At 38.5% G+C, this 24,751-nt stretch overlaps 3 protein-coding genes and 1 long non-coding RNA gene across 26 annotated transcripts in view; 1 reads left to right on the plus strand and 3 right to left on the minus strand.

Moving 5' to 3' along the window:
- cacna1aa (calcium channel, voltage-dependent, P/Q type, alpha 1A subunit, a) overlaps nucleotides 1-5,615 on the minus strand; it is a 92,880-nt gene extending 87,265 nt beyond the window's left edge. For all 22 annotated transcript variants that reach the window (XM_023957643.2, XM_078951495.1, XM_078951489.1 and 19 more), the window contains exon 1: nucleotides 4,230-5,615. In XM_023957643.2, the coding sequence (XP_023813411.1) occupies nucleotides 4,230-4,531 (302 nt within the window). In that variant the 5' untranslated portion in view covers nucleotides 4,532-5,615. The remainder of the gene's footprint in view (nucleotides 1-4,229) is intronic.
- Nucleotides 5,616-7,944: 2,329 nt separating this feature from the next.
- alkbh7 (alkB homolog 7, RNA demethylase) lies at nucleotides 7,945-12,027 on the plus strand. Its single transcript, XM_004085426.5, has 4 exons — nucleotides 7,945-10,916; nucleotides 11,239-11,412; nucleotides 11,481-11,605; nucleotides 11,784-12,027. Exons 1-4 carry the CDS (start codon nucleotides 10,644-10,646, stop codon nucleotides 11,902-11,904), a joined length of 693 nt encoding a protein of 230 aa, XP_004085474.1. The 5' UTR covers nucleotides 7,945-10,643; the 3' UTR covers nucleotides 11,905-12,027.
- Nucleotides 12,028-12,285: 258 nt separating this feature from the next.
- On the minus strand, nucleotides 12,286-17,046 carry gtf2f1 (general transcription factor IIF, polypeptide 1). Of its 2 annotated transcripts, none has more exons than XM_011493838.4 (14): nucleotides 16,789-17,046; nucleotides 16,506-16,562; nucleotides 16,158-16,204; nucleotides 15,906-15,978; nucleotides 15,372-15,565; nucleotides 14,885-15,055; nucleotides 14,608-14,813; nucleotides 14,345-14,495; nucleotides 14,126-14,181; nucleotides 13,895-14,026; nucleotides 13,740-13,813; nucleotides 13,233-13,374; nucleotides 12,980-13,118; nucleotides 12,286-12,705 (listed from the first exon to the last, which is right to left on the minus strand). In XM_011493838.4, the coding sequence occupies exons 2-14, from the start codon at nucleotides 16,515-16,517 to the stop codon at nucleotides 12,501-12,503; spliced, it is 1,602 nt and encodes a 533-aa protein (XP_011492140.2). In that variant the 5' UTR covers nucleotides 16,518-16,562; nucleotides 16,789-17,046; the 3' UTR covers nucleotides 12,286-12,500. The 2 variants fall into 2 exon arrangements, with proteins under 2 accessions (XP_011492140.2, XP_004085475.2); XM_004085427.5 differs by having other exon boundaries at nucleotides 16,793-17,042.
- A 3,509-nt stretch (nucleotides 17,047-20,555) lies between these two features.
- On the minus strand, nucleotides 20,556-23,532 carry LOC144994291 (uncharacterized). The gene is made up of 4 exons (XR_013657746.1): nucleotides 23,422-23,532; nucleotides 22,226-22,301; nucleotides 21,536-21,635; nucleotides 20,556-20,689 (listed from the first exon to the last, which is right to left on the minus strand). It is a non-coding gene; the product is annotated as an uncharacterized LOC144994291 (long non-coding RNA).
- Between the last annotated feature and the right edge of the window lie 1,219 nt (nucleotides 23,533-24,751).

Consider the following 24,751-nt stretch of genomic DNA (forward strand, 5'->3'; position numbering starts at 1 on the left):
ATGTTTTAAATCATTAATGATGAAATATGCAAGCTGGCCATTACACATTACATTACATATGACTCAGCAGAGGCTTTTTATTCAAAGCAACTAACAGATTTCTTGTAATCGCGGGCATGAAGAGTAACCAGTTATTTGGAATAGCACAAATTACAGGTTTTTAACTCATACTTTACAAATTTTACTAATATGTAGTATTTTTATGGAGTTAACATTTTTTCTCATTTCTCTACTGTTTTAACAGTCTATTACTGAAGTTTTTTTTTTTAAAAAGAATGTTCTCAAAACCTAAAAAAAGACTAAAATAGTCTTATTTGTAAATACTATTACGTTATTTTTTCAAACATACCATAACATTAATAACAGCTCTGGAGTGATGTTCCAAAGATTTCAAACCAGTACATTAATAAAAACAGATGCCAATTTTATTTTTTAAAAGCAAAATATTACTTTTGTGTCCTAATTTCACTGTAATTGGATGATTATTTACTAGAGTCCCTCAAAGTGATAAATTCTGTTCACAGCTGAATACAAATGCAAGAAAAATGTTTTTGATCAAAGAGTCCTCTGTGATTTTTACAGTCAAAGTGGTTTCATTCTCCATCCAGGAAAATATCCCTCTGACATAGAATAATAAGATTATATTTTTTTTTTAATCTCAGAGAGAAACTAATAAAGCAAATCAGTATAGTCTGGTCAAAAACAACCCAGAATAGTCCAGACAAATACAACTGAGTTGAACTCATTTCCCTCTGAGCTAAAAAAGAAAAGGCACTGGAGTCTAACTACTTGCTTGCCCAACATGAGAAATCTTGAGTCTACAGTTTGACAACAACAATAAAATGTATGTTTTCAATAAAGTGACTCATCCTTTTCATAGCATTACACAGCATTATTTGCTGAAACGCAGATGGCAGACTGTAAGTATAAAGTGTAAACTAATCAGTGAATACAATTTTTTTATACGTCAGATGCTTGTCTTTTTTGAATGTTAAGATAAGTTTGGTAAATTGTAAGTGCAATTGTAAGCATGTTTAATCTATGAAAGGACCCTTTGTAATGATCACGATCACATGACAGCTTTACACATGTTGTCAAGTGATTTCTTTCATTTCTGTCCAAGTTAGTTTAGATTGAGTTTGAACAGAATTCGGATGAGGCCTCAGTGCTACAGTAACACGTTCTAGAGTTACCTAAACAACAGCGAGTTCCCCCCTTTGAATTGTGCTTTAAAACATTTAGTCATTAGGAATTCCATTAAAGGAACAACCAATCATTGATCCGACAGAAATGACTTCATCTGTTTTGGTGAATGGATGATGTAATCGTCACGGTATAAGGTGACCTCCAGAGATCGTCAAGGGATATATGGTTTTTACTGGTTGCAACTAAATTACAGTCTATAAAGGAATAAATGCTGAAAGCAATAAGTCCATTTATTACAATAATCTTGTAAGACACTTAATAACCTTCACTCAGCCATATGGGTGTATGTGTAATAAAGGGGAAAGATGTTTCTAACTTGTGTTTCTAGAGTACTCTGTCAATATTTCAGTGCAGTTAAATTACATTAACCCCATCTGCAGGACCTCACAATATGCAAAAATCCAAGAACTTGTTCAGCTTAAAGACCCACACTGATGAAAATTGTGTTTTTGACACCTTCTTGTAGCATTTTCTCATGATGTAGGACGTATATAAAGAAAATTAGGCTTATTATTGCATTTCTGAGTATTTCTTTATTCTAATTGTGATAAATCAAGAGGCGATAAAAAAAGTCCTTGGAAAAAACGTATGGCTGTCACGTATATATATATATATATATATATATATATATATATATATATATATATATATATATATATATATATATATATATATATATATATATATATATAAAACTATATATATTGTATATATAGTTATATATATATATATATATATATATATATATATATATATATAAGACTATATATATTGTATATATAGTTATATATATATATATATATAACTTTATATATTTATATATAGTGTTATATATATATATATATATATATAGTTAGGTTAGAGTAAGCGCGTAAATAGATGGATTATGGGAAGTAAGGGAAGGCTTACTCCATGACAACAGTCGGATTGCTTTGGACCCTGAGTTCCATGTTGAAGATATTATCACAATTTCTAAATTACAAAATTAAACTAGATGGATAAAATAGCAATAAAAATATGAAGAAATAGAAAGAGGAACATGCATCGTCACTACTAAAAATCATGTAAAAATTAAAATGGCACAGATGCAAATTAGATTAAAGAGAGAACCAAGATAACCACCACAAAAAGCCAAATGGAACCAGAATAATATATTAAATAAAAGGCACACCAGATTAAACAATAATAGCTATTTATGAGAAAGATGTGGTTAAAAATAGAGAACAATGCAGGACAGCCACAGAGTAAAACTTTGAGTAAAAGAGAATTCAAATAAGGGTAATAATCAAAAGTATTGTCCCTGTAGTTTCTAAACACAGTGACTCCTCACACAAAAACTAACAGCTGATGGAGCTACCATGATTTGTTTGTGACTAAATCAGACAGTTGTTTTACATTAAGTGGGACCAAAGTGGGGAAAAAAGCTCTGTTGACTAAAATGCCAAATATACTTTCTACAATGTAAAAAAGGAGAATAAATAAAGTTAGAAATGTGATACATTAACGTTCTAGCTTATTTGTGATTTTAATGTTGATTTTTTTTAAAACATTTTCTGTCATTTTAGGAAACAATTAGATGCTCACAAAATTGTAAGGGCTGTTGATAATTACAAAAGTGTGGATAACTCATTGTCTTTAACAGTTTTGTTGAAATTAACTATTTTAAAGTCACACTCCAATCCTCTTTTGACCTTTTTTTAAGTGTTCCCAGTGGTCTTTTACCTATAATTATGCTGTTTTTAGCCAAAATCGAAAAACCTGTATCATTTTCTAGGACGTAGCTTCTGCAGAGCGGCAGTAGCTCGTTAGAAATTCACCTCGGAGTTGTGGGCGGAGTTGTGGGCGCAGACTAAGCCCGCCCACACCCACCATCATTCGCTTTTTTACGTGCTCTCCCACTAGCTTACAGCCCCAACCTGGTATTAGCAGTGCAACAAGCCGTACACAGTTTTTCAAACAGATTCTTTCGTTTGCTCCTCATTCACAACAATTTGAATAAAGAAATGCCATTTTAAGCTTAATTTTTGGTACATATGTCCTCTATCATGAGCAAAAAAACGCCACAAAAACATGTTAAAAACACCAAAAATATGATTTTCACCTGAGCAGGTCTGTACATTTTTTTCTTTTTTTTGCAAAATCTTTCTTTTTGTCAGCAATCCACCTCCTATTTGGACCCTGCATGGATATGATTCAGAGGAACACATCCATTTCAGCAGAACAGCCCAATCAGCGACTGAGGATATGTCACTGCTTGAGTACAACTCAGCATGATCATTACTGCAATTTTCCCTCTTGTCATTAATTCTCACATGCAAAATCATTTTACAAATAGGTGGCGGCGATGGGGGGGGGGGGGGGGGGTTTGAAGATCAGAATTTTGAAATCATTTGTCATTTCTGCCTGCAAGCATGCAAAACTGTTCCATTGTGGTAGGAAGGTAAAACAAGGGAGCATTTATTCATACACACCTGCATCTTGTGTGATTAGATGCCCTCAAATGTGGTCGAGGAAAAAAACTACAGTAATGCTCTGTCCATAACCAAGTTTAGAAAGACACCTGCATCGTGCTGATATGGGAACTGCAAAGACACACACACACTATAACTGCTTATTTTCAGCTTTCCCTTTCAGCTTACCCCCCCCCCCCCACACACACACACACATCCTCTAACATCCAGTTTCTGTGTACTAGGCATTGAGCCTTTGCTGCACATGCTGACATCAGCAACCAGCAGCACCCACCGAGACCCCCCCACCACCTCAAACACTCACTTCACACATGGGCAGAATCAAGCAAGTCCTGCACTCCTGTGGCATAAAGTCCCTATCAAATGTGGGTGGTGCTCACTTTACCTGTCAGCTCAACCTTAACTGATGGAACAGCTTTTTACACATTTGTTATGTAATTCAAAGCCTGCAGCACATAAGAAAAAAGAAAAGTGAAGCACTCAGTTCCACAGCTTTTTAGTGTAGGCAAGGCCCACAGCGGTCATTTACTCACAGAGCTAGGTAAAGGATATGGCCATTCGGTGATCTTTTTGGCGTATTTTCTCACGAAGTTATCCTCGCTGAAAATGAACAAGGAGCGATTGACAGTGAAGCAGTTCTGGCGCACCGGGATGGGGTTATAGAGGGCCATTGTCCGGGCTCTCTGCGCCATAGACTGCTTGTACACTCTTTGGCCCCCGGGCCCTCCAGGTGGGCCATGTCCGTGTCCGTGTCCATGAGGTCCACCTTGCCTGCTGCCACCACGGCCCCCGGGGCCCCCTCCGCCGGGCCCTCCCCCGTATCTGGCTGGTACCTCGTCTCCAAACCGCGCCATTCTGTGGACACCGATCTTGGACACCAATCTTCACGAAACAGCGGAGAAGGAGACCAATGCTCAGCTGTGCAGCCACACATTACATCCCATCTGGATCAGAACGTCTCATATGCACAACGGGTTTGTCTTGATGATGAACACCTGGCCAGAGGATGCGCGGCTCCTGGTTTCAGGGGACGAGGACGCCCATGTACCGTCTCCTTCTCTATGCGTCTCTGGCAAACGGACAGCTGTAGGTGAGGGAATCGACGGGGTGGTCGCCTGGTTGCCCTGTACTAGAGGAGTCTGTCCGCGTTCAGCAGGATTCGCCTCCCAACATGAAACCATGGGGAGACGCACAGGTTAACACGAAGGCTTCATGTTCTGCATGCTGGTATCACGGCGCACCAGATGTTCCTGCACCTTTCTGGACGAGTCATTCCCACTGTGGTAACGGTGTCATGAAAATCTAAAACAGGCCTCAAGACATTAATTTTTTTTGTCGATAAATTTAGAAAACAGTGGCAGCTTTCTGACGACTTGGCATCTTGGAAACAGTCGCTGTTTCTGATGATTTCAAAGGCATCGAAAGAAGGAAGAGCTACTATTATTTATTTATTTGGGAACATCCGCAATGTTTGGTGAGATGTGGCTACCGCCACCCTAGTTGTTTCACAAAGTGCGCTCCGACAGAACCAGGAAAATTGGGATTCATAAAGCATGACCTCAAGAAAAGAGATGAGGGGGAAGGAAAAAAATACCGTTTTCCCTCGGAAACGTCGGCGTCATGGTCATCTTGCGGCGCGGAGGAAAAGTGTTTTATTTTTCAAAGAAATTCGGCAGCATCCTCCCTCTCACTGCAACCATCATCGTCACCTGCGCGGCCGTCCAGGAGCGGAGCGAGGGGACACACGGATGGTGTCATCAAAGGCAAAGGTACGACGGTCGCCTCCCCGCCGCCTGACGCCCTCTCATCATCCCGGAGGTAAAAGCAGAGCCGAGAAAGCCCCTCAGCATCCCCGCCCGAAAGTCAGTCCGCACCGATGAGCCCAAATGTCCTGATGGAGCGTCCTCCCTCTCCGTCACTCTCTCCTCCAACCTCCCCTCCCCTCCCTCCTCCTCTCATTGGAGTATAGGGTGTGCGCTCCTGGCGGCCTCCTCTCCCCTCATCCAAGGGAAAAGGAGAACTTGATCGGGTGAATGGGCGACAGGAAAAAAAGGGAATGTGCTTCTTTAAAAAGATAATAATTAAATAAGTAAGACAAATAAATTCACTTGCTCTGCAAATTGAATTAATCGTACATCCCGCCAATAAGCCGCTCTTCTGTCAGCTCGCGTGAGCCCTGGTCTGCTCGTTTTTGCAACGACAGCACATCTCATCCAACTTGCAGACGGGTCTGCGTCGTTTGCCGCCTGCTTTGCTGTGTGCGCCTCAGGCTACAGCAGTCCCAGTTGACCAAAATTACCCCAAGAGCCTCACATCGAATTCGTAAAAGACGCGAAGAGGATGTATAAGGTCGTTTGGTGCGCTGATTTCTGCGCGTTTTGTAGGCTATTTCATTAAAATCAAAGGATAAGTGTTTTTATTAATAGCCAGATGCGCGCGTCTGTACGGCTGGGAGCAACGGGGGGGGGGGGGGGGGGGGTGTTGAATCATGCAGTTCCTGCAAACAGCTGCAGCCCGAGCTGACTGGGATCGCGCGCCCTGCGCGCACGCGCTATTATAGAGTAAATGCGCGTCAGAGCTCGCGCGCGAGTCCGCGTGTGTTTGCCAGAGAAGGTGGAAGGGAGAGCTATTCTTAGAAGCAGACATTTGAAAATTAATGGACGAGGAGAGCTCTATTCTCCCTCCCTTCCTGAAACTGAGTGGAGGATGTTCTTCTTCTTGCCTGGTCCTCCTCCTCCTCCTCCTCTCCCTGAAGCGCTCTCATCGCACCAATGAGACACCAGCACTGCTTGTGTTCCAAGGTGTGCCAGCCTGCTCTGCACTACAACCCAAACATACACCAATAAAGAGGAAAGATTGATGTTTCTTAATTATGATTATGATAAATGAATGTTTTCCCTTTGCTGCACACCTTCATCAAAGCACTGCTCTCGAGTCCCGTTAAACGTCAGCGGAGAAACGGGAAGGGTGTGTGTGTGTGTGGGGGGGGGGCATTATTATCGCAGCACAGCGTTCTCTTATGTGACCTGATTGATTGAATCTCCGCATATAGCCGTCTCGATGACTGGGAAGTCGTTGAGCGTTATGCACATTTAAGGGTGACCAAGAGGAGGAATCCGTCACACCTTTCCGGCTGATCGGGACCAGCAGAGGAAACGCGTGCACGGAGGAACGGCAGCTGATCACGCGGGGCGACCTTAAATGACTATATGATATGCCGGAAAGGGACAGTTGGACTTAGAGTCCATTTTAGCAAGGACAGACAGAGAAGAGATAGATAGATAGATAGATAGATAGATAGATAGATAGATAGATAGATAGATAGATAGATAGATAGATAGATAGATAGATAGATAGATAGATAGATAGATAGATAGATAGATAGATAGATAGATAGATAGATAGATAGATTTTTCAGCACCATGGACAGCGTCACAGAAAATACCATAACGTTTAGACTGGAGCCACATGCAGCTCTTTTAACCCTCCAAAAATGCAAAATAAATAATAAATGAGTTTGTTAAGTTAGGCAAATATTCTAATCCATGCTGCAATAGCGTCTAGTTGTTGTCATAATAATATAAAACGCCATGTTTTACTTTGTTTTCTTTCATTTTTAATTCTATTAAATCTGCTGCAGCACGGGTGTCTTCTTTAACACAGGGCATATTTTATTTTGAAAGGAACTTATATGTCCTGCTGTCAAAAGTACAGAAGGTGACGTTTTTATTTTTTTATTTTATAGAAAACATTTTTTTTAATTCAACTACTGGGAATATTTTTAATCCACCCTTTTATGAATGAATGGCTTAATGGTAACATAAACATAAAATAAAGTGATATTTTCTAAAAGGTTTAGTGGGATTTAGTGGCTCTTGCTGGGTTTTGGTTTGTAAAAGAATGGACCAAATTCTCTTCTGGCATTAGAGGTTGCAGACCCCTTGTTTAGACCTTCAACTTTAGCTAACTTTATTTATGGATAAAATAATGAAAGTTTTTTGTTATATTGCTCTGAATAGATACCAGAAAAGAAGACAGCATTAATGAGGGATTTAAGGATGCATTGCATGAAGAAGTTGATTTATCTATTTAATGCAGAGATTTTGGGGCTCCTTTTGTTGTGTCAGTCCAGGAAAAATAAATCAACAAAATGTTTCAAATCCCAACCTAATTTGTTTGCAGCCAAATGCATTGTAAAATGTCCCTTTTCAATATTGATTCAGTTCATTTACTGCTCTTTTTTGGTGGTGGTGGTGTTGGGGGGGGGCTTGATTGTATGTTTACAGCAGTGTAGATTTTACATGTTGGGTGAGATTATCTCTTGAACTTTGGAGCTAATCCTTCTTACAACCAGCAGTCTCATGTCCAAGGTCGTCATCCCACACCTTCGCCAAATGGAGCAACATCTTCCAGGCTTTCCATGCAGAAAACATGGTCAGGAAGTTATGCGTGAAGATGTGAACATTCATATAAATACATATAAACTTAAATCAACATCCACTAGCTTTATTTAAAGAAAAACATTTTTAGTACGGTATATACGGTATTACTTTTTTTAAAGAAAATATGAAAAACTCCTGTTTTGACTCATTAATATTTCAATTGTCACACTAAAGTCTTTTCGAAAACAACATAATGCTGATTGGAGTATATAAACAAACAAAACCAGACTAATTAGAAATAATATGGACATAAATGTTGGGGATTTTTGTGTCTTCTCTTCAAAGCCTCTGTGAGAAAGCTGTTAAGCTGACAGGCACATGTTTGAAAATAAAAGAAATGATGCTGCTTAAGTTGATAGAGAAAGTAGTTAACTTTTAATGATTCTAGTCAGAGTGAAAGGATGAAAGATCATCAGCTTTTTGGGAACCTAAAAAAGGGATAAAAATGTAAAACATGCTACAATCACAGCCTCCACTGTGATATTCCTAAAAACGTCGTTTCCGGAGATAAAAAGCATCTGCGTTTCTTCTTTGTTGTTTTTGTTCTTTTGTCTCATGCTTTAAATGGTCTGCGCCTGGGATGTTGGTGCTCTAAAGCATGGGCCTCAAAAGGAGTGGCGTGACTCAATGATTCATAAAGCTGAATAATTCAAAGGCCGTGTGCATGTAGAGCACTCCGCCCCTGCTGAACCTGGTCCTCCACACATAGACTTTTATGCAAACCTCTGCAACATCGGTCTGCATAATGCACAAGCAAGAACAGTCAAACATCAGTTTCTACCAAGTTATAGGTCAAATTTGCTGAATATCGGAAAGTGAAAAACCTCAACAAGCAAGCGGCAATTCAATTATCTGTATTAATAAAACTTAAAATGACACTGTTTACATAAAATATCATCATATGCATTTATTAAGCCTTTACAGATCTGCATTCCACTCGTATCTGCACAAACAGATAAACAGTAAAAAAATCTCATTCAGTTTTCAAAAAGTTGTCTGAAATTTGGTTACACTGTTTAATTTCCTGTTCAAAATCTATTCCTCAAAATGATTGCTCCTATTTCTATACTTTGGGGAATGGGGCCTTCAGGCAAAGTTAGTAATTACTCATGGGAATTATTGCATCATTTGGGATATTTGTGACTGGATGAATAGCATGCTGGCACCTGAACTGTGATACCCACAGGTTAAATAAGCATCAGATACATGAGGGATTCATGTTTTAGATAGGATAAATCGCATGCATTAACCCTTATGCTATCCTAGCCACTTTAACGTTGGGAGTTGGGTCATCTAGACCCACTAGACAGTGCTCTGAACCTTTTTTCTTCAATGATTTGTGATCTTCACTGGTGTCCATGGATTACATGAAATCTTTCCACCTTTATCCACCTTTGTCATGGTAGGACTAACACATCAATGTAAGGGTGGGGTCATCTAAGATAGCACAAGGGTTACATTGCAAAATACCTATATTTTTTTTTTATTAAAACCCCCCTTTTTTGTTTCCTATAGTCTTCTTCAAGACTAATATATTTTAGACCCCCAGAAAATGTCAAAACTCTTATATAAAATTTCAATTCAGATTTTATTTAAAGACATTTTTAGTTCATCTGAAATGATCAATTAATCAACTAGTCAACACAAAAACTAACATAATACAGCATGCAAAGAAAACTTGGCACAACGTTGTGTGTTTTTAAAGAGTGAAGTAAAAAATCTCTGATATCAATATTTTATTCACCTGTGTTTACAGCCCTGCTCTCCACATAGACAACTTGTCGTTGATTTGGAGCTGCTTGTTGTAGGAGTCACTGCGGTAGGCGCTCACTGCCCTCCATGGTTCACTTTGAAGAACAACAATTCACTGCTATTTCTGCAAAATCATTTTTGTAATTCATGTTCCTCAGCAATGAGAACATCAAGTAACATTGAATATTTACCGACTACCAAGATTTTAATTTTTATTTTGGGCACCTTATTTTCTTGTCTCATTTAAAAAGGATGAAAAATAAATGAAAACTCAAACAAAACTGTTTAAATAGAATATTTTCTTTATTCCAAAATAGAAAATTCATTTACATACTTCACAATACAAAATCAAGTTGGAAAAAAATTGCGAAGGAAGTAAGAAGTAAGAAACATTTATTCTAAATGCAAATATTGGTGTTTGCTTGAAACCAAACTAAAAGGAGCTACATAAATGTATATGTAAATTTTATTTAAAATAGGGAAAAAGTGTTCTTTTAATAACAACAACAAGAAAATGTGTTTAAAATATTAAAGCTCTGGGTCTAGGGGACCTAGCAGGAGTAGAAGATGGATGGATGCAAAAAATGACTACTTTTCCCACAACTCATAGCGGGTTTAAGGTGGGATTTTAAATAACTACGTCTCCCACAATTCCTTGCGCTACCAATATGGCGCCATCGTAAATATTTTGACATTCGCTAACCTTTCAAGGTATTAAAGTCAGAAAAAAAAATGGGAAAGTTGGTCGACAGAAATTACGTCAGTTGAGAAAATGAAATTATTCTTAACATTATTGAAACAAAGCCGTAAACCAGCGGTTTATATCGAGGTTTACCAGCGTCGTCTGAGTGGCCGCTCAAGCACGAGCCTCTTAGCGGCGCGAGACGAGCTAATAGTTGGGTCAAGTCAGGAGCTGGTGCGAGCTCTGGGCGCTCAGGTGGACGTGAGGCCGTCCTTCATCACTGAGGAGGAAGAGGCTGCCCTGCTGCGAGAGCTGGAACCGGGACTGAAGAAAAAACGCTACGAATTTGACCACTGGGACGATGTAAGTCAACTAATGATACAAGAAGAAGACAAGTGTTTACTGAAAAAACCTGGCGTCCATACTTACGTCAATATGGTCGCAAGGGATTTGCTGATTGGTTATTAACTTTTCCGTATGTGGTTGAAAAGTTTTACTAAACTGTTTCCAAAGTGTTATAAATGTTAACATTTGGAAAACAAACTGTTGAATTTTTCAGGGATTTTAGAAATGTCAGTAGTGTGAAAAATGTGCGTTGTGACGTCACATTTCGGGCTTTTCCTTTTTTTGCGGAGTTAAAGCATGATGCTGGAATCATCTGATCGTGAATCCCCCCCTCCATCAGGCAATTCACGGCTATAGAGAGACTGAGCGTTCGTCGTGGGGTCCGGCCTGTGAGGACATCCTGAATCGGGTCCGATCAGCTGCTTTTGCTGATGGTCGTCCTCTCCTCGGCCCCGTCCACGTCCTAGATTTGGACAAAGCTGGCTACATCAAGCCCCACATTGACAGTGTTAAGGTAGCTATTCAGGATGAACATGATCCAGCGGCATCATAAACATATTTAAATGTCCTGAATTCTTGCAGTTTTGTGGCAGCACCATTGCTGGGTTGAGTCTTTTGTCAGACAGTATTATGCGTCTGGTTAAGGAGGACGACCCCAACCAACAGCTGGACTTGCTGCTGACCCGGCGTTCCCTCTACATACTCAGGTAGATTATAAACAAATTCTTTGACTAATGCTTTGATTCATGTTTCACTTTTTAAAACTCATTAGTTCTGAAAAGAAAAAAATCTGTTCAACTTTACCAGACGGCTGAAAATGAAACACATTTCTGCCTAAGAAGTGTGGAAAATACCCAACATGCTTTGCTGTTTTGACTTTTGCAGGGACCAGGCCAGGTACAACTTCACTCACGAGATCCTAAAAAATGAGGAATCCGTGTTCAGTGGACAAAAAGTTCCCCGGCATCGGCGGATCTCCGTCATCTGTCGAAACCTTCCGAGCTGACGTCCCGGATCGGACGCGTGGACGGTCCGATCCGGGACCAGTGGCGGATCAGCTCGGACATCCAGCAGACTGTACTTTAATGTCTTTGTTGTAAATGATTAAACTGATTGTTATACCCAACAATTTGACTTTTTCTTCCAATTATTTATGATGTTCTGGCGTTTTTCCTCCTCTTGAAAATACAGGAATCTTTAAAACATAAAACAAATCAAAGCTGTATAATCTGATGATTATTGGTGGATTAAAAACAGATCTGTGAACATAAAGGACCCAAAAAACAGCAGCTGTGACTCCTGAGATCCATCAGCAATCCAGACTAACCCTTTCCTTCCCATTTTGTACATAGTTTTATTCCAAATAGCAACAGACCAAGAAACTAACTGAAATTAACATTTTATTACAGAAGATTTAAGAACAAAAAGCAGGAGTAACATCTTAATCCAAAATTCTACGTTAAACTATTTTCACAACACAGTCCAGAGGTTTGACTCGGCGCTAAAGTTTTCAGGCAACGACAGCCGAATGTAGAAGATTCGGACTTTTGCGGCGGCCTCCCACGCGTCGGCTCAACAGCCAGGGGTCGCTGACGAGCGCCATCATTCGGTGAGGTAGAAGTGCATCTTGTCGTTGATGTTCTTGCGCTCCGGGTTGAGACGCTTGAGGATCTGCGCCAGCACGTTGACGGTCTGCTCGCTGCTCAAACCCGTACGCTTGGTCTGGAACTTCTTCAGCAGGTCTTTGGTGGTCATCGGTTTGCGGATCAAGTAGCGCCGAACCGCTTCTTCGGTTAGCTGCACATCACTGGAGAGGGAAATCCAATATGACTCAAACTTATACTGATACGTTAGTAGTATCAATATTGGTTTTTTTATTCCCATAATTCCACTCTTCCTGCAACTGGAGTAGTTAAATGACTACAGACGAATAACAAAAACTCAATCCGGATGAAGGTATCCTATAGACACATTTCTAACAAATGTATTTCATGTTTCTTTACAAAAATGCTCTTTTAATTCAACTCAATCATTTGTTAAAATTCAGAATGCACGTGTGGCGGTGTGCAGGATAAAAGTACCTTGAACTAGGGGTGGATTTGCCTGATGAAGGTTGAGGTGTACTCTTCCCTGAGGGTCCTGGGCTCTGAGAGCTGGGCTCCATTTTAAGCCTTTTGGCCGCCGGCGAGTCGGCACTAGGACCCTGTGGCGGTCTCTTTCCTGTAAAAAGCAGAGGTTTGATCACAACAGCAAAACAGGAGTCCCCACCTGTGCTGACACGGGTCGTCCTGTTCGAGGTCACGTTCCTAGACGTGTCCGAGTGCAAAAACCTGCCTTGCTCTAGTTTGCTGGCGGCTGCCCGGAGCGTGCTGGAGGTGGAGCCGGAGTCGATGGAGGGCGTCCCTGGACGGCTGCTGGTCCTGGAGCTGCCTGCAGAGCCGCGGCCTGCCGCACGTTTGGGGGGCGTGCGCTTCTTCTGAGAAGAGAGGAGGGGTGACGCTTTTAAGTTTACATGCTGAACATCCGATTCCCCCTCAGTTTGCTTTATTTTTGTTCAATAAATGTTTCTTTTATAGGTCAAAACTGCACATAAAATAGATTTTTTCTTATTGCCATTTTATCAAAAGGATTTGATCTTTTACCAAAGTGACCAATGGTTCTTTGCAGCTGAGCAAATCCAAATGTGGACTCAAAAATAAAAAGTCACAAGTTTCATGTCAAAATACATGGAAATTGAGACTTCAAGAACAAAAAAACGTAAAATCTGCTTCTGGAAAAATTGATGCCTTTTGAAAAGAAACATGATACTTAAAGAGGAATAACACTAAAAACAAAACTAACCGCCATGAACAGAGCAGAGGCCGTCTCTCCCTCAATGTCGCTGTCGTCCGAAGTCTCTGACTCCCCGCTGCTGTCTGCGACAAATGAGCCTACATGACTTTTTCCCCTCAGATACCTCTAATCATTTAAAAAAAAAAAACTTGTATAACTGATACCTTTTTTCTTTTTCTTTTCCACCTGAACCGGAGTCTTCTTTCCTTCCTCCTCCTCTTCTTCCTCCTTTGCTTCTTCTTCATTCTGGTTCTCCTCCTCGCTCTCCTCCTCGCTCTCAGATGCCTCATCTATGCCTATTTGAGCAGAAACCAACAGGGTAGCCGTTCATTTCTCTATAAAATGTCCTTTTTAAAAAAAAAACAGCTAAATGTTCCTAGTGTAAAAACAAAAACCTTTAGGGTGCTCCTCCTGTTTGTTTGGCTTCTCCTTTGTTAGCTCCTCCTCTGAACTAAAAAGGAAACAAATGATCTAAAAGTGTCACGCATTTAGCTTTAGTTTGAATTCAAAGAACGTAGAAAATCAAAAATGCAGACTTGTTCTTCTAAAAAGACCAAATAAAAACATGTTCTTTCTTTAATATGTATATGTGGTAAATACGCTGAGGAGCCCACCTGCTTTCATCTGACATATAATCCACCTCTAGACCCTCATAGTCTCCATCATCGCTGTCTTCCAGGGCATCCTTCTCATTGCTCTTTTGTTTCTTTTTCTTTGCTTTCCCTTTGGCTTTGTCTTTCTTTGCCTTTGCTTTGTTTTCTCCATCTGCAAACGAAGAAGAGACGGAAGCTGCAGGTGAGGAAAATGAGCTGACAGACGTTTGGAGGAAGGGGCTGAGCGCCCTGACAGTTCTGGAGCCTGCTGCATGGATCCTTACCATCTCCCATGCTGTTGTCGCTGTCGTCGCTGCTCATCTCCAGGTCTTCATCCAGATCATGAATTCGCAAATCTCCACCCTTCCCGCCCCCTTTCTTTTTCTTCTTTCCGGGTTTGTCGGCGTCATCGTCATCCTCCTCGCCCCGCTCCTGTTCCCGGAGGCGTCTCTGAAGCATGATGCTGAAGTGATTCACCACCTTGTTCCGCCTGGACAAAGAAGGAAATGACTTTTAAAACACAAAAGGCATTCTCCAAGTCCAGCTTGCTGCTCTGCTAACCTGCCCCACTCCTCCTCAGCTTCCTCTGCAGTCAGAGTTCGGTGCTTCGCCACCGGCGTGAAGTTGTACCAGCCGTGAACGGGGAAAGCCTCGAAGGCTCCATCAGGACACTGCGTAAAGATGTAGTAGGATGCATTTTCTGTCACGCCGCCCTTCTTTATACCTTTGAACCTGATGCAGAAAGACAAATATTATAGCCAGACTGAAGATTGTAGAACTGGAATCATAGGAGAATCTTGCTGCAATAAACATTTTAGGAAAAATAAAAAACACACCAACAGATTTTGTTAAAAATTGGTGAGGATTACACCAAATCTTACTCAGTACGAAGACGTATTTGCTCATTTTCTACAACGGTTAAATAAATATGGTTTATTGATTTTCTTTATTTGAAGAAAAAAAAGTCATAACTTCAAGAAAGCCTGCAGGTAAATTAAAAAAAAAAAATGTACTTAAGTTTCAAAAATAGAAACATTTATCGCTTTACCTTTTTCCTGCTTTTCCGTTGACCTTTAAAATCCACGGCTGATCCTCCACCTTGAACTCTCTGGTCACAATGCCATACTTCTTCCGCCGCGCTTCCTCGCGCTGCTTTTTGCCAAACTCGCTCCCTGCCCCTCCCTCTGGTAACTCCTCCTCGCCATATATTCGCCGAGCACTCAGGTCGCGTTCCATGCGAGCCTGGGGGAGTGACAAAGCAGGATATTTAACTTAATACCTTTTTTTTTTTTAGAACTTTTATCAAACAAGGGAAGTCCCATCGAGATTAGAAATCTCGTTTCCAAGGGAGACCTGGCCAAGAGGCACCACATTTCAATACAAAAAATACATTTAAAAAAACATCATTAGTACCACATATGTCATAAAACGCAGTTGCTTTATTAATCCGTACTCCCTTGTATTTTGTCACAAATTTCTGAATTCCTAAGGATGTTTTAAGAGATCTTATTGTTTTTAATTATAACCAAATTTAAAATATAGATTTACTTTACTGGAGCAAAAAAGAAGACATGAAGCCCACCTGTGTCCAGGCCGAACAGTTGACTTTGTCTCCAGAATTAAAAGCCATGATGTTGTACTTCTTGCTTGTATTTCTATGGGGCAAGAAAATAAATAAAAAAATAAAAAGAGTTGTTTTTGCAAGGCGGAGTCAAGTAACACGTTGACAAATTTAGGGCAGAATGATGCAAAACATTACTATTTCAAAGGATAACGGTGTCATTTCTGTGTTATGGTCAACATTACTAACACATTACTGCTTTCATTTACTCACTTGGGGACTCTCACTGTGTATTCTGTAGTCGAAGCACTGCTGCCCCCCTGGAAGATGGTAAACAAACAAACAAACAAACAAATAATGTGGAATTTCTATTAAAAAAAGGTTTTGCTATAAGATCAGCGACCTTCTGATTGAATGAGTTTTTGCCTGCATGCAACTCAGGCTTTACAATTAGTCTCCACTGATAAATTCGTGTAACATTGTCTTCTGTAGCGCAGATTAATAAAGTTTTCTTTCCTGCTGTAACCGGAAGCTGCCGGGCTAAAATAGCTTAAATGAAACGAAAACATTTTACATGTTAATAATAATAAAAATAATCATTAAAAAAAAGTCAGAACTTACCAGAGATGTCATGATTGTTTATCAACAACTTCTGGATTTGCCAACACTTCACTGGAGCTATTAAGGGTTTACAGAAAAAGAAAGGACATTTTAGCAGGTATTTCACTAATGTTTAGTGCAACATGATCATGTCGGCCATTTTCATAATGTGTAAAAATATGATTACGTTTATTACAAAACTAGTTTTATAGACGGGTTAGAAAAAAACAAATGTTCGAAAGCAAACAATCACCGAAAACTGGTTTTATTGTGAAAGAAAATAACAATGAATGCTGAGTCTCACCAACCCGGTCGTAGAGATTTCAATGGTTAGCTCTGATTAGATCATTAGATCTCCAGCACGATAAACGAGCTCATATGGTCGTTTTAGTCCAACTTCAGACCGAGTGAAGATGCATAAAAGGAAAATGAAATACAAAAATAGTGTTGTTGTTTTTTTTAAAAGAAAAAGCCCCGCATCTCCGAGAGTAAAACACTACTACTGGTGTACCGGTGAGGTGCGCGTTGTTGCAGCGTAATCGTTCCGTCACTTTTTACGGTCGACAGGAAACCTTGGCACGTCACAAATAGTTCCTATTGAAAATGCAGACAGTAACTGGAATGAAAGAAAAAAAAATCAAACTAATAAGTAAAAACAGACTTACCAACAAAGAAAAACATATAAATTAAATTTGTTTCCCTGAAATGTAGTTTAAAATTTATAAAAACTTTATTAAAAAAGTAAAACATTATTTAAAAAAGTAATTAAATTAATTGTTTCCTTTAAAAAATAATGATTAGGCTGTGAACACAGTGTTAAGAGCCGATTATGCTTGAGTGCACCTGAATGTAAGGAAAGGAAAGTGTAAATGCCATTCACAATTTTTACAATTTGACAATTAATCTGTGATCATGGCCGGCCCTCCCTATACGCGAATTACGCAGCCGCGTAGGGCCCCCACATCACCAGGGCCCCGAAGTGGCGAAAAAATAAAATAAAAAAAAGACCCAAATCTGGCAACCTATTTCATAGCTGTGAATGTTGTGCAAAAGAAAGTTGGCTGCACTTTAATGATCCCCCTTGTCAACAAACCTGAACCAATCTGGCAACCCAAATAATGACGTTACGCCACTCTCAGCAACGATTGGCCAACATCACTGCATCTGAGCCTGGCACAGTGTGCATTTACGAGCGCATTTTGTTTCAATAAAGTTGAGAAAAGAAAAAAAAATAGCTCATTTTGTCACGCTGATCAAAGCGACAACAAGAGCACTTCATGCCAAAGAGACTTTATCCATCAGGAGCTGAAAAAAGATGAACAACTTCAGCATCAATCACAAGGTAAGTTTGGAGGATGATGGGGCCATATTTTTTACATTATCCAGTATTTCTGTGCATTCGCGATTTAAAATACTAATTGATCCGAAGTTCGGTAAAGTTAGAAAGACAGGTGAAGTTTGCACATAAACGACCCCGTTTGTTGTAATTTCCAATGGAAAACTCTAAAATAATTCTGATACCCAAGTTTCCTGGATGAGGTCAGACAGGACCTTCCAAAACGGCGAAGAGAAGATTAAATAACGACAACGGTGATGGCTGATAAATGTTTAACTCACGTTATTGTATTGTTTAATTGTTTTGCTAACACATATTTAGTGCGTTCTGCATTTTCCGGTTTACGTCAGTATAGAAACTGCTGTTTATCTGTTATAGACAGTCTGGTAGTCTGACTTTTTCAACAATGTGTCTTAAAATCTTGCATTGGCATGGAATATGGAGAATCAAAACTGCCAAATACAAGTAGGAAATAAAGGTTCTAATTTATTAATGACAAATAAAATAAATGTACTCATTTTAAAATTATGAACATACAAAATAATAGAATAAGAAGTGTATAAATGCTTATATTTCCATTTATACTCAAATTATTATTCACATTTATTATTTATAAATAGGTACATTTCTTTCTCATTTGTATTTCGCAGTTTTGGTTCTACATAATGAGGATGTTTTGCACAGTTCCGTGTCAGCCAACATTTTCTTCTGCTCTCAAAAAGTATCAAAAAGTATTGGAGGAGGTGCAGCATCCACATCCCCTCATGTGGCATGTAAAGTAATTTAAAAAACAGTGTCTGCATAACCCCTTTTTTTCCATAAACAGCGGCTGAAGAGTATGGAGCCCTAAACTGTTCTTAATAAATAAATAAATATGATCTTGTGCAAATATATAATCAAACAATCTATTTTTCATAAATATATAAAAAGATCATGACATTGTGAAAAACCTGCACACAGATTTTAACCGAACCACTAAACTATTAGTAGTATTCTGCTATAGTTATTTTATTAACTTCATCATTAATTATTGTATAATGATTCTTGTTTTTTAGCTGCAGAGGAAACTCCTGTCACCACATCTTCTGTTGAAAGGGAAAACGTTGATGCTGCTGCTGGTCAGTTCAAATCTACCCAATATGGAACCCAAATCAAACTTATTGTTTCATTATTACTTAAAAGACAGTTATACATTTGTGCACACACGCACAACAGTGAAGGCACTTCTTTCCAACATTCTGCACTAGATATATCTCATTTATATTACAACAACAGTTGCGTTTTGTTGGTGCTGCTGATCAGTTAGAGGGCCCACAAATTAAATCTCGCTTAGGGCCCCCGGAAGACCAGGGCCGGCCCTGTCTGTGATAAAAGGATTTGCCTGTCCCATCATGAACTAATAAGTTAGAAAAGGTACAAATTGAATATGTTGTGCAATGTCTTAAAAATAAATATATATATATATATATATATATATATATATATATATATATATATATATATATATATATATATATATATATATATGTGTGTGTATATATATATATATATATATATATATATATATATATATATATATATATATATATATATGAAGACATCACCAAATTTAATTACCATTAAAACTTAAATGTTTCAAACAACAGCTGTTTGAGTAAATGGAACCTGGGCTTTTTGTAGTGAGTCTGTATTTGAAGTTGGATAAATACTTACTTATTTTTGTCTTTTCGCACATCTAACTTGATTTGACTTGAAGTGAAAAGACATGGTGTCATTTTATCAACCGCCTGTAGATGGTACTAATGGATCAATAATCAAATCACAGAATTCTGGCTTTTTTTCCTCCGTAAAGTCCTCCTTCCACTCCCATCAGTATGCAAATTGTATCAAGAAATTATGCAGTGCAAATTTACTTTGCACCTTTTTCGTAATCCCACAATAAAAATATTATAACAGGAGAAAAAAAGTGATTGAACTGTCAGGTTTATGTAAATGTGTAATCTGTTCAGGCTGTTTTAATTTTTAATGCATTGACTTCTTCTTCAGAACTAATCACAGCACTAATAAATATTTCATGATTTGTTTTATCATAAAATATTTACTTGAAACAAACAGCTAAAGTTAGTTTGCACAATAGCACGTGAGCAATAGTGACCTAAATTGATCCAGAGGCTTTTTCTTTGCACGATCTTGTGAAAAACATTTCAGCTAGCGTCAAATTCCTTTGAAAGATGACCGTCCTTCGTTGGAATCTGGTGGAAGTTGGTTTTTCTGTCTGCCTGAATGCTGATTGTGTCCCAGCTGAATGTAGTGAAGCTGCCATCCATATTCTTTGCACTCATGAAGTCTCTGACTTCACAGCCAACGTTCACACTTGAAAAGCCTCTGTGCATGCCTCTCATGTATGTTTCTGTTGGGAAATCTGGGTCAACGTCATGTGATTTTTATCAGCAAACACAAACAGACTCCATCTTATCTTCCCTGAAATGCAAAGTTGTTAGAACAGATTTCTTTACACCTTTTTATTATTTTTTACTAAAAATTATTTCTTGGCATTAGAATAATTTGGATTTATAAAAATGACATCCCCTTAATAGGCTAAATCATGGGTCCCAATAATATGAATCAAACCAAATTAATAAAGCTTCAGAAAACGTCAAAATCTTCCAAACTTCTAAAACATTTTAATAACAGGAGAGCAGGGAAAAACAAAAACAAAAATTGATAGTGCTTAGCCTTGGTGCCTTTCTTCCTTTTACTTTGCTCCTCTTCTCAACACTACATATGGTTACCATGGAAACACACTCGAGGAGCTTGAGTCGTGAGGCCAGGCAGCTGAGATTCCACATCTGGTAAACAATGCTGCAATCTGAAGAGAAAAAGCCGGGCATTTGTCAGAGTTTGTCAGATCATGTAGACATCAGCAAAAGGTCGAGAGTGTCACCAACATGACAGTTGATGCTGAAAAGATGAAACTTTACAAATGTTTTGACTTCGCTGACGTTGGAGTGACAGGTCTGGTTTAAGCGCTTACAAAGTTAAAAACTGAATTATTTTTTTTCCTCTTTATATATATCCACAACCCACTTAGCAGCTATCCAGATGGTGTTAAACCGATGCTACATAACATAATATAAAGGGGAGCAAAAATAACGGATTTCATCATCTCACTTGATATGATTTGGATCAATAAGCTTGAAAAAAAACAGAAAAAAACATGGAAGCCAGCTGTCATTTTGCAGTGCAACAAAGATGTTACAGTAGATATGCAATAATTACCACAAACTGAGCAACTGTGAGCTAATGGGCCTAGTCTTCTTATATCGTACACTTTACCTCACTCTTTTTTAAAATGGCTTTATGATCGCACAGGGAAGTGACTGTTCTGTTTTTAATTTCTGTGTGTCTGATCTGGGAGCCACTAACATTTCTGTCATAATTATACTGCAGTGACAGTAAAGCTCCTCATCTAATTTGGATCAGATACCCCAAAGAAAAGACAGAGGGAATTATGGGGAATTGGGACTAAAGGTGAGAAAAACAAAAAAATAAATATATTTCTTGCTTGTCCTTTTTTTTTGTTTTTTTGTCTTTTGCCTTCAGTTCTCAGTTTCCTTAAATCCCAAATTGGCCAAGGGTTTTCTTGAAAAAAGCCCTCTTTGATCTCAACCAAAACGTCTGGGTTTTAAAACTATTCAATGATAAAGGATCTGACCTGAACAAACTGAGGCAAGACGCCTTTGTGAGAACAGGATTTTCCCAGTCACTTCTTTTAAAGCGGAGCCTCTGAAAGGATTTATTCCTCCTAAATGAATCTGAGTGAAGACAAGAAAGAAAGAAAAAATACAAAGAAACGAGTCTAATGGTTGCGCTGGTGGAAATATAGCACACATGTATTAACTAGTTTGGTTTAAGCGTTTATTCCGATAGTTAACTAGAACTCATGACGCCATAGACTCAGATTAATAAACATTGTCTAATTATCCTAAGTTTGATACATCTATATTGTTTTGTGCATTATTCCTATTTGATTGGTTTAAATAAACCAAATCAAATCAAATCAAATCAAATCAAATCAAATCTAATCAAATCAAATCGAATCAAATCAAATCGAATCAAATCAAGCATAATATGTTTCAGAACCACTTATCGTCTTCTCATGACAATAAAAGAAGTCAGGGGTTGAGAGGACAGCAGAGTGGGAATTCGCTCTAGAGCAAAAATGTTTGTCCTTGTGTCTATATGCTTCTAGAAGTGACAAACAAAAAAACAGACACAAAAAGTGAAGGGTGTTAATGGGGTCTGATGGCTGGTTTCAACACATTTCTCAATGTGAAACTGGCAGAAGCCTCCTGCCAGCTGTCCACACAACAAAACACCACCAGGGACGTCCCGCGTGTCTCACCGTTATCCCCCCACAGCTCAATTCCCAGACCGCTGTGAGGCGCAGGTCGTAACCAACACCGCCAAAAGCATCCAATCTGTGTTGGGGACAGAAAAATGAATTGCAATTTAATTTAGATAGGTTTTAAAAGAGAGAACAAACGTTTATTTTTAAATTAGAACTAAGGAATCATCTTGGAAAAAGTCTGAAAAAAATAGATTTATCATTGTTCATTGCTGTCCTACATTATTTTAAATGTTTTGCTACTTTCTGGTACTGATAAGTTGTCGAAAACATGCAGGACTCAACGACAAAAACTCCAGGTTTTAACATTCCGATTTCAGAAATTTGACCTTTTTTGGTTAGAAATCTAATCTTTTTCTTTTGCATTTCTTTTTCTTTTGCATGTCTTGTGTGATTTTATGTTATTTTGTTCGTTTAATGCTGATCTTTATTGACCTTTAGCCTTGCCTAAAACAAGAAGCAGTCGACCTCTGAAGAACATCAGTGTCAATCAAACAAGAGAGACAATACTGCAAACAGACCTAAGAAACGACGACACTTAGAAACAAAGAGCTTTCATTTTATAGTTGGGAGGACCAAGATTTCTGCCAGAATTCATGTGTTTTGATGGTTTTTGAGGATGACTTTGAGGAAAATCCAGAAGATTACAAACACTGGATTTCTTCCTGGAGGCTGAGCAGCCTGAACGCTGACAAGATGGTCTCTGAATGTCATTCATTTCAACAAGTTAGTCTCACTATCAAAGCTCAGCTGTTATATATATATGAGAGTTTAGACATTTTCTTTTTTACATTACAAAAAAAAACAAATGCCCTAAATCTTTATCCGTTTTCTTTTGTCTTCTATTTTGTCACCATCTGACAAAAAAGTTGTGGTGTGATAAATTTCTTTCTTTGTCAACGAGAGGCTACAGACATAAAGGGAAAAAAAACACATGTTCAGACCTAAGTAAATGTCAAAACAAGCAAAATAAATGGACTAAACTAAAAATCAAACTGGGATAAAGATGTCTTCTAATGATAAAATGAAACAAAATTTTGAATTACGTGTTTTTATTTTGTGATCTACAATTACAGGAACTCAGAAAATGTCCCATCTCCAGTTTTGCTGATGGACACACAGATAGATAGGAACAAATTAGAGAGCTACTTGAAAAGATAAGGTTAAGGTCAGCCGGGGAAATGAGCACTGACCTCCTGCTCAACTCAATGTTCCTCCAAGCCTGTCAGCTATCCTGCCAGCAGGACCTTATTATGGCAAGAACATCAGCGCAGAGCAGGATAACTCTTCATCAATGAATCCTGTAATATAATGCATATAAAAAATAATTTAAAAAAAGAGAGTATCAGTGAAATATTTTTTGGAAACAATATTTAACAATTTACACAAAAATAAACGATTTTTTTGACACACTTTTATACAAAAAGCATCTTATTTCATTGACATCATCAGTCATGAGGCACTTATTAGTTTTCATAAGTGAATTAAACATTCTCTTTTCTTAGAAATGAAACAAATTCTGTACAGGAAGTAATAAAGATAATTGAGTTTCTGCTTTAAAGGCTGTGCTGTGATAAAACAAACCATTCCTGCATAGCGGGCCAATCAAACATGTCTGCTTGTTTGGAACTTTGAACTAAGTTGCTTCCAAAGTATTTTTTTATTGCAGGAATAATCTCGTTGCGTCCACATTTGTAAATCAATGTAAATTTAGAGTCTCAGCCGCAGCGCAGGACACTCCCTTCAGCTCCACTTCTAATTTGTTTCCACATGGCAGTTTTCCCAGTTTAGTAAATCTGACTCGGATTGCTCCCGTCCACTTCCTGTGATAAATGAGTTTGAGTTTACTGAATGCACACCAAACACACTGCAGATTAATACTACTTTTGTGACTTTCATCTGCATTTGAGGGAATGAATCAAAGTGTGGGATCATAGGTGGACAGAACTAAAAGAATTGTTTTTTCTGGGTGTGGTGCATCACCATGTAGGCTGGAAAACCATGTGTGTGTTAGTTTTTTTTATTTTTTTTTATTCTGTATTCATTCTGATCCTCTCATTCTCCGGCTGATGGGATTTTTCTGGCTCTTTTTTGAAAACGTGAAATCCACTTCCTGCTGCTCTCTGCACGACACCTACTCACAGACTCCACCAACAAAACAAGACATTTTAACCAACACACTGAGCGAAAAAGCTCCTTTTAACGATTTCATTATGATGGAAAGAATACAGCAATAAAAAGTTAAAAAAAATCAGTAGAAAGTTTTGGATTGAAGGTCTAAAAGTTAAAGTAGGAAATATTCTTTGTAAAAACTCTTCATCTGGACTAACAAAAACAAGTATTCAAGACATATGTGCTTCAAACCTAAAGAAGAAGGGACAAAAAGGTACAGCAAAAGCTGAAATGGAAAGATGTGCATGGTCTAAGTTATTGCTTATGCTAATCTTAAACACAACAGCATTGCCTTTATTGTGTCAAATTTCTTCCTTAATGGTGATCAGGGAAAAAAATGTAGATAATTTT

Source organism: Oryzias latipes, chromosome 8 (genome assembly GCF_053564925.1).
Source record: "Oryzias latipes strain Hd-rR chromosome 8, Olatipes_Hd-rR_3.1".
NCBI classification, from domain to species: domain Eukaryota; kingdom Metazoa; phylum Chordata; class Actinopteri; order Beloniformes; family Adrianichthyidae; genus Oryzias; species Oryzias latipes.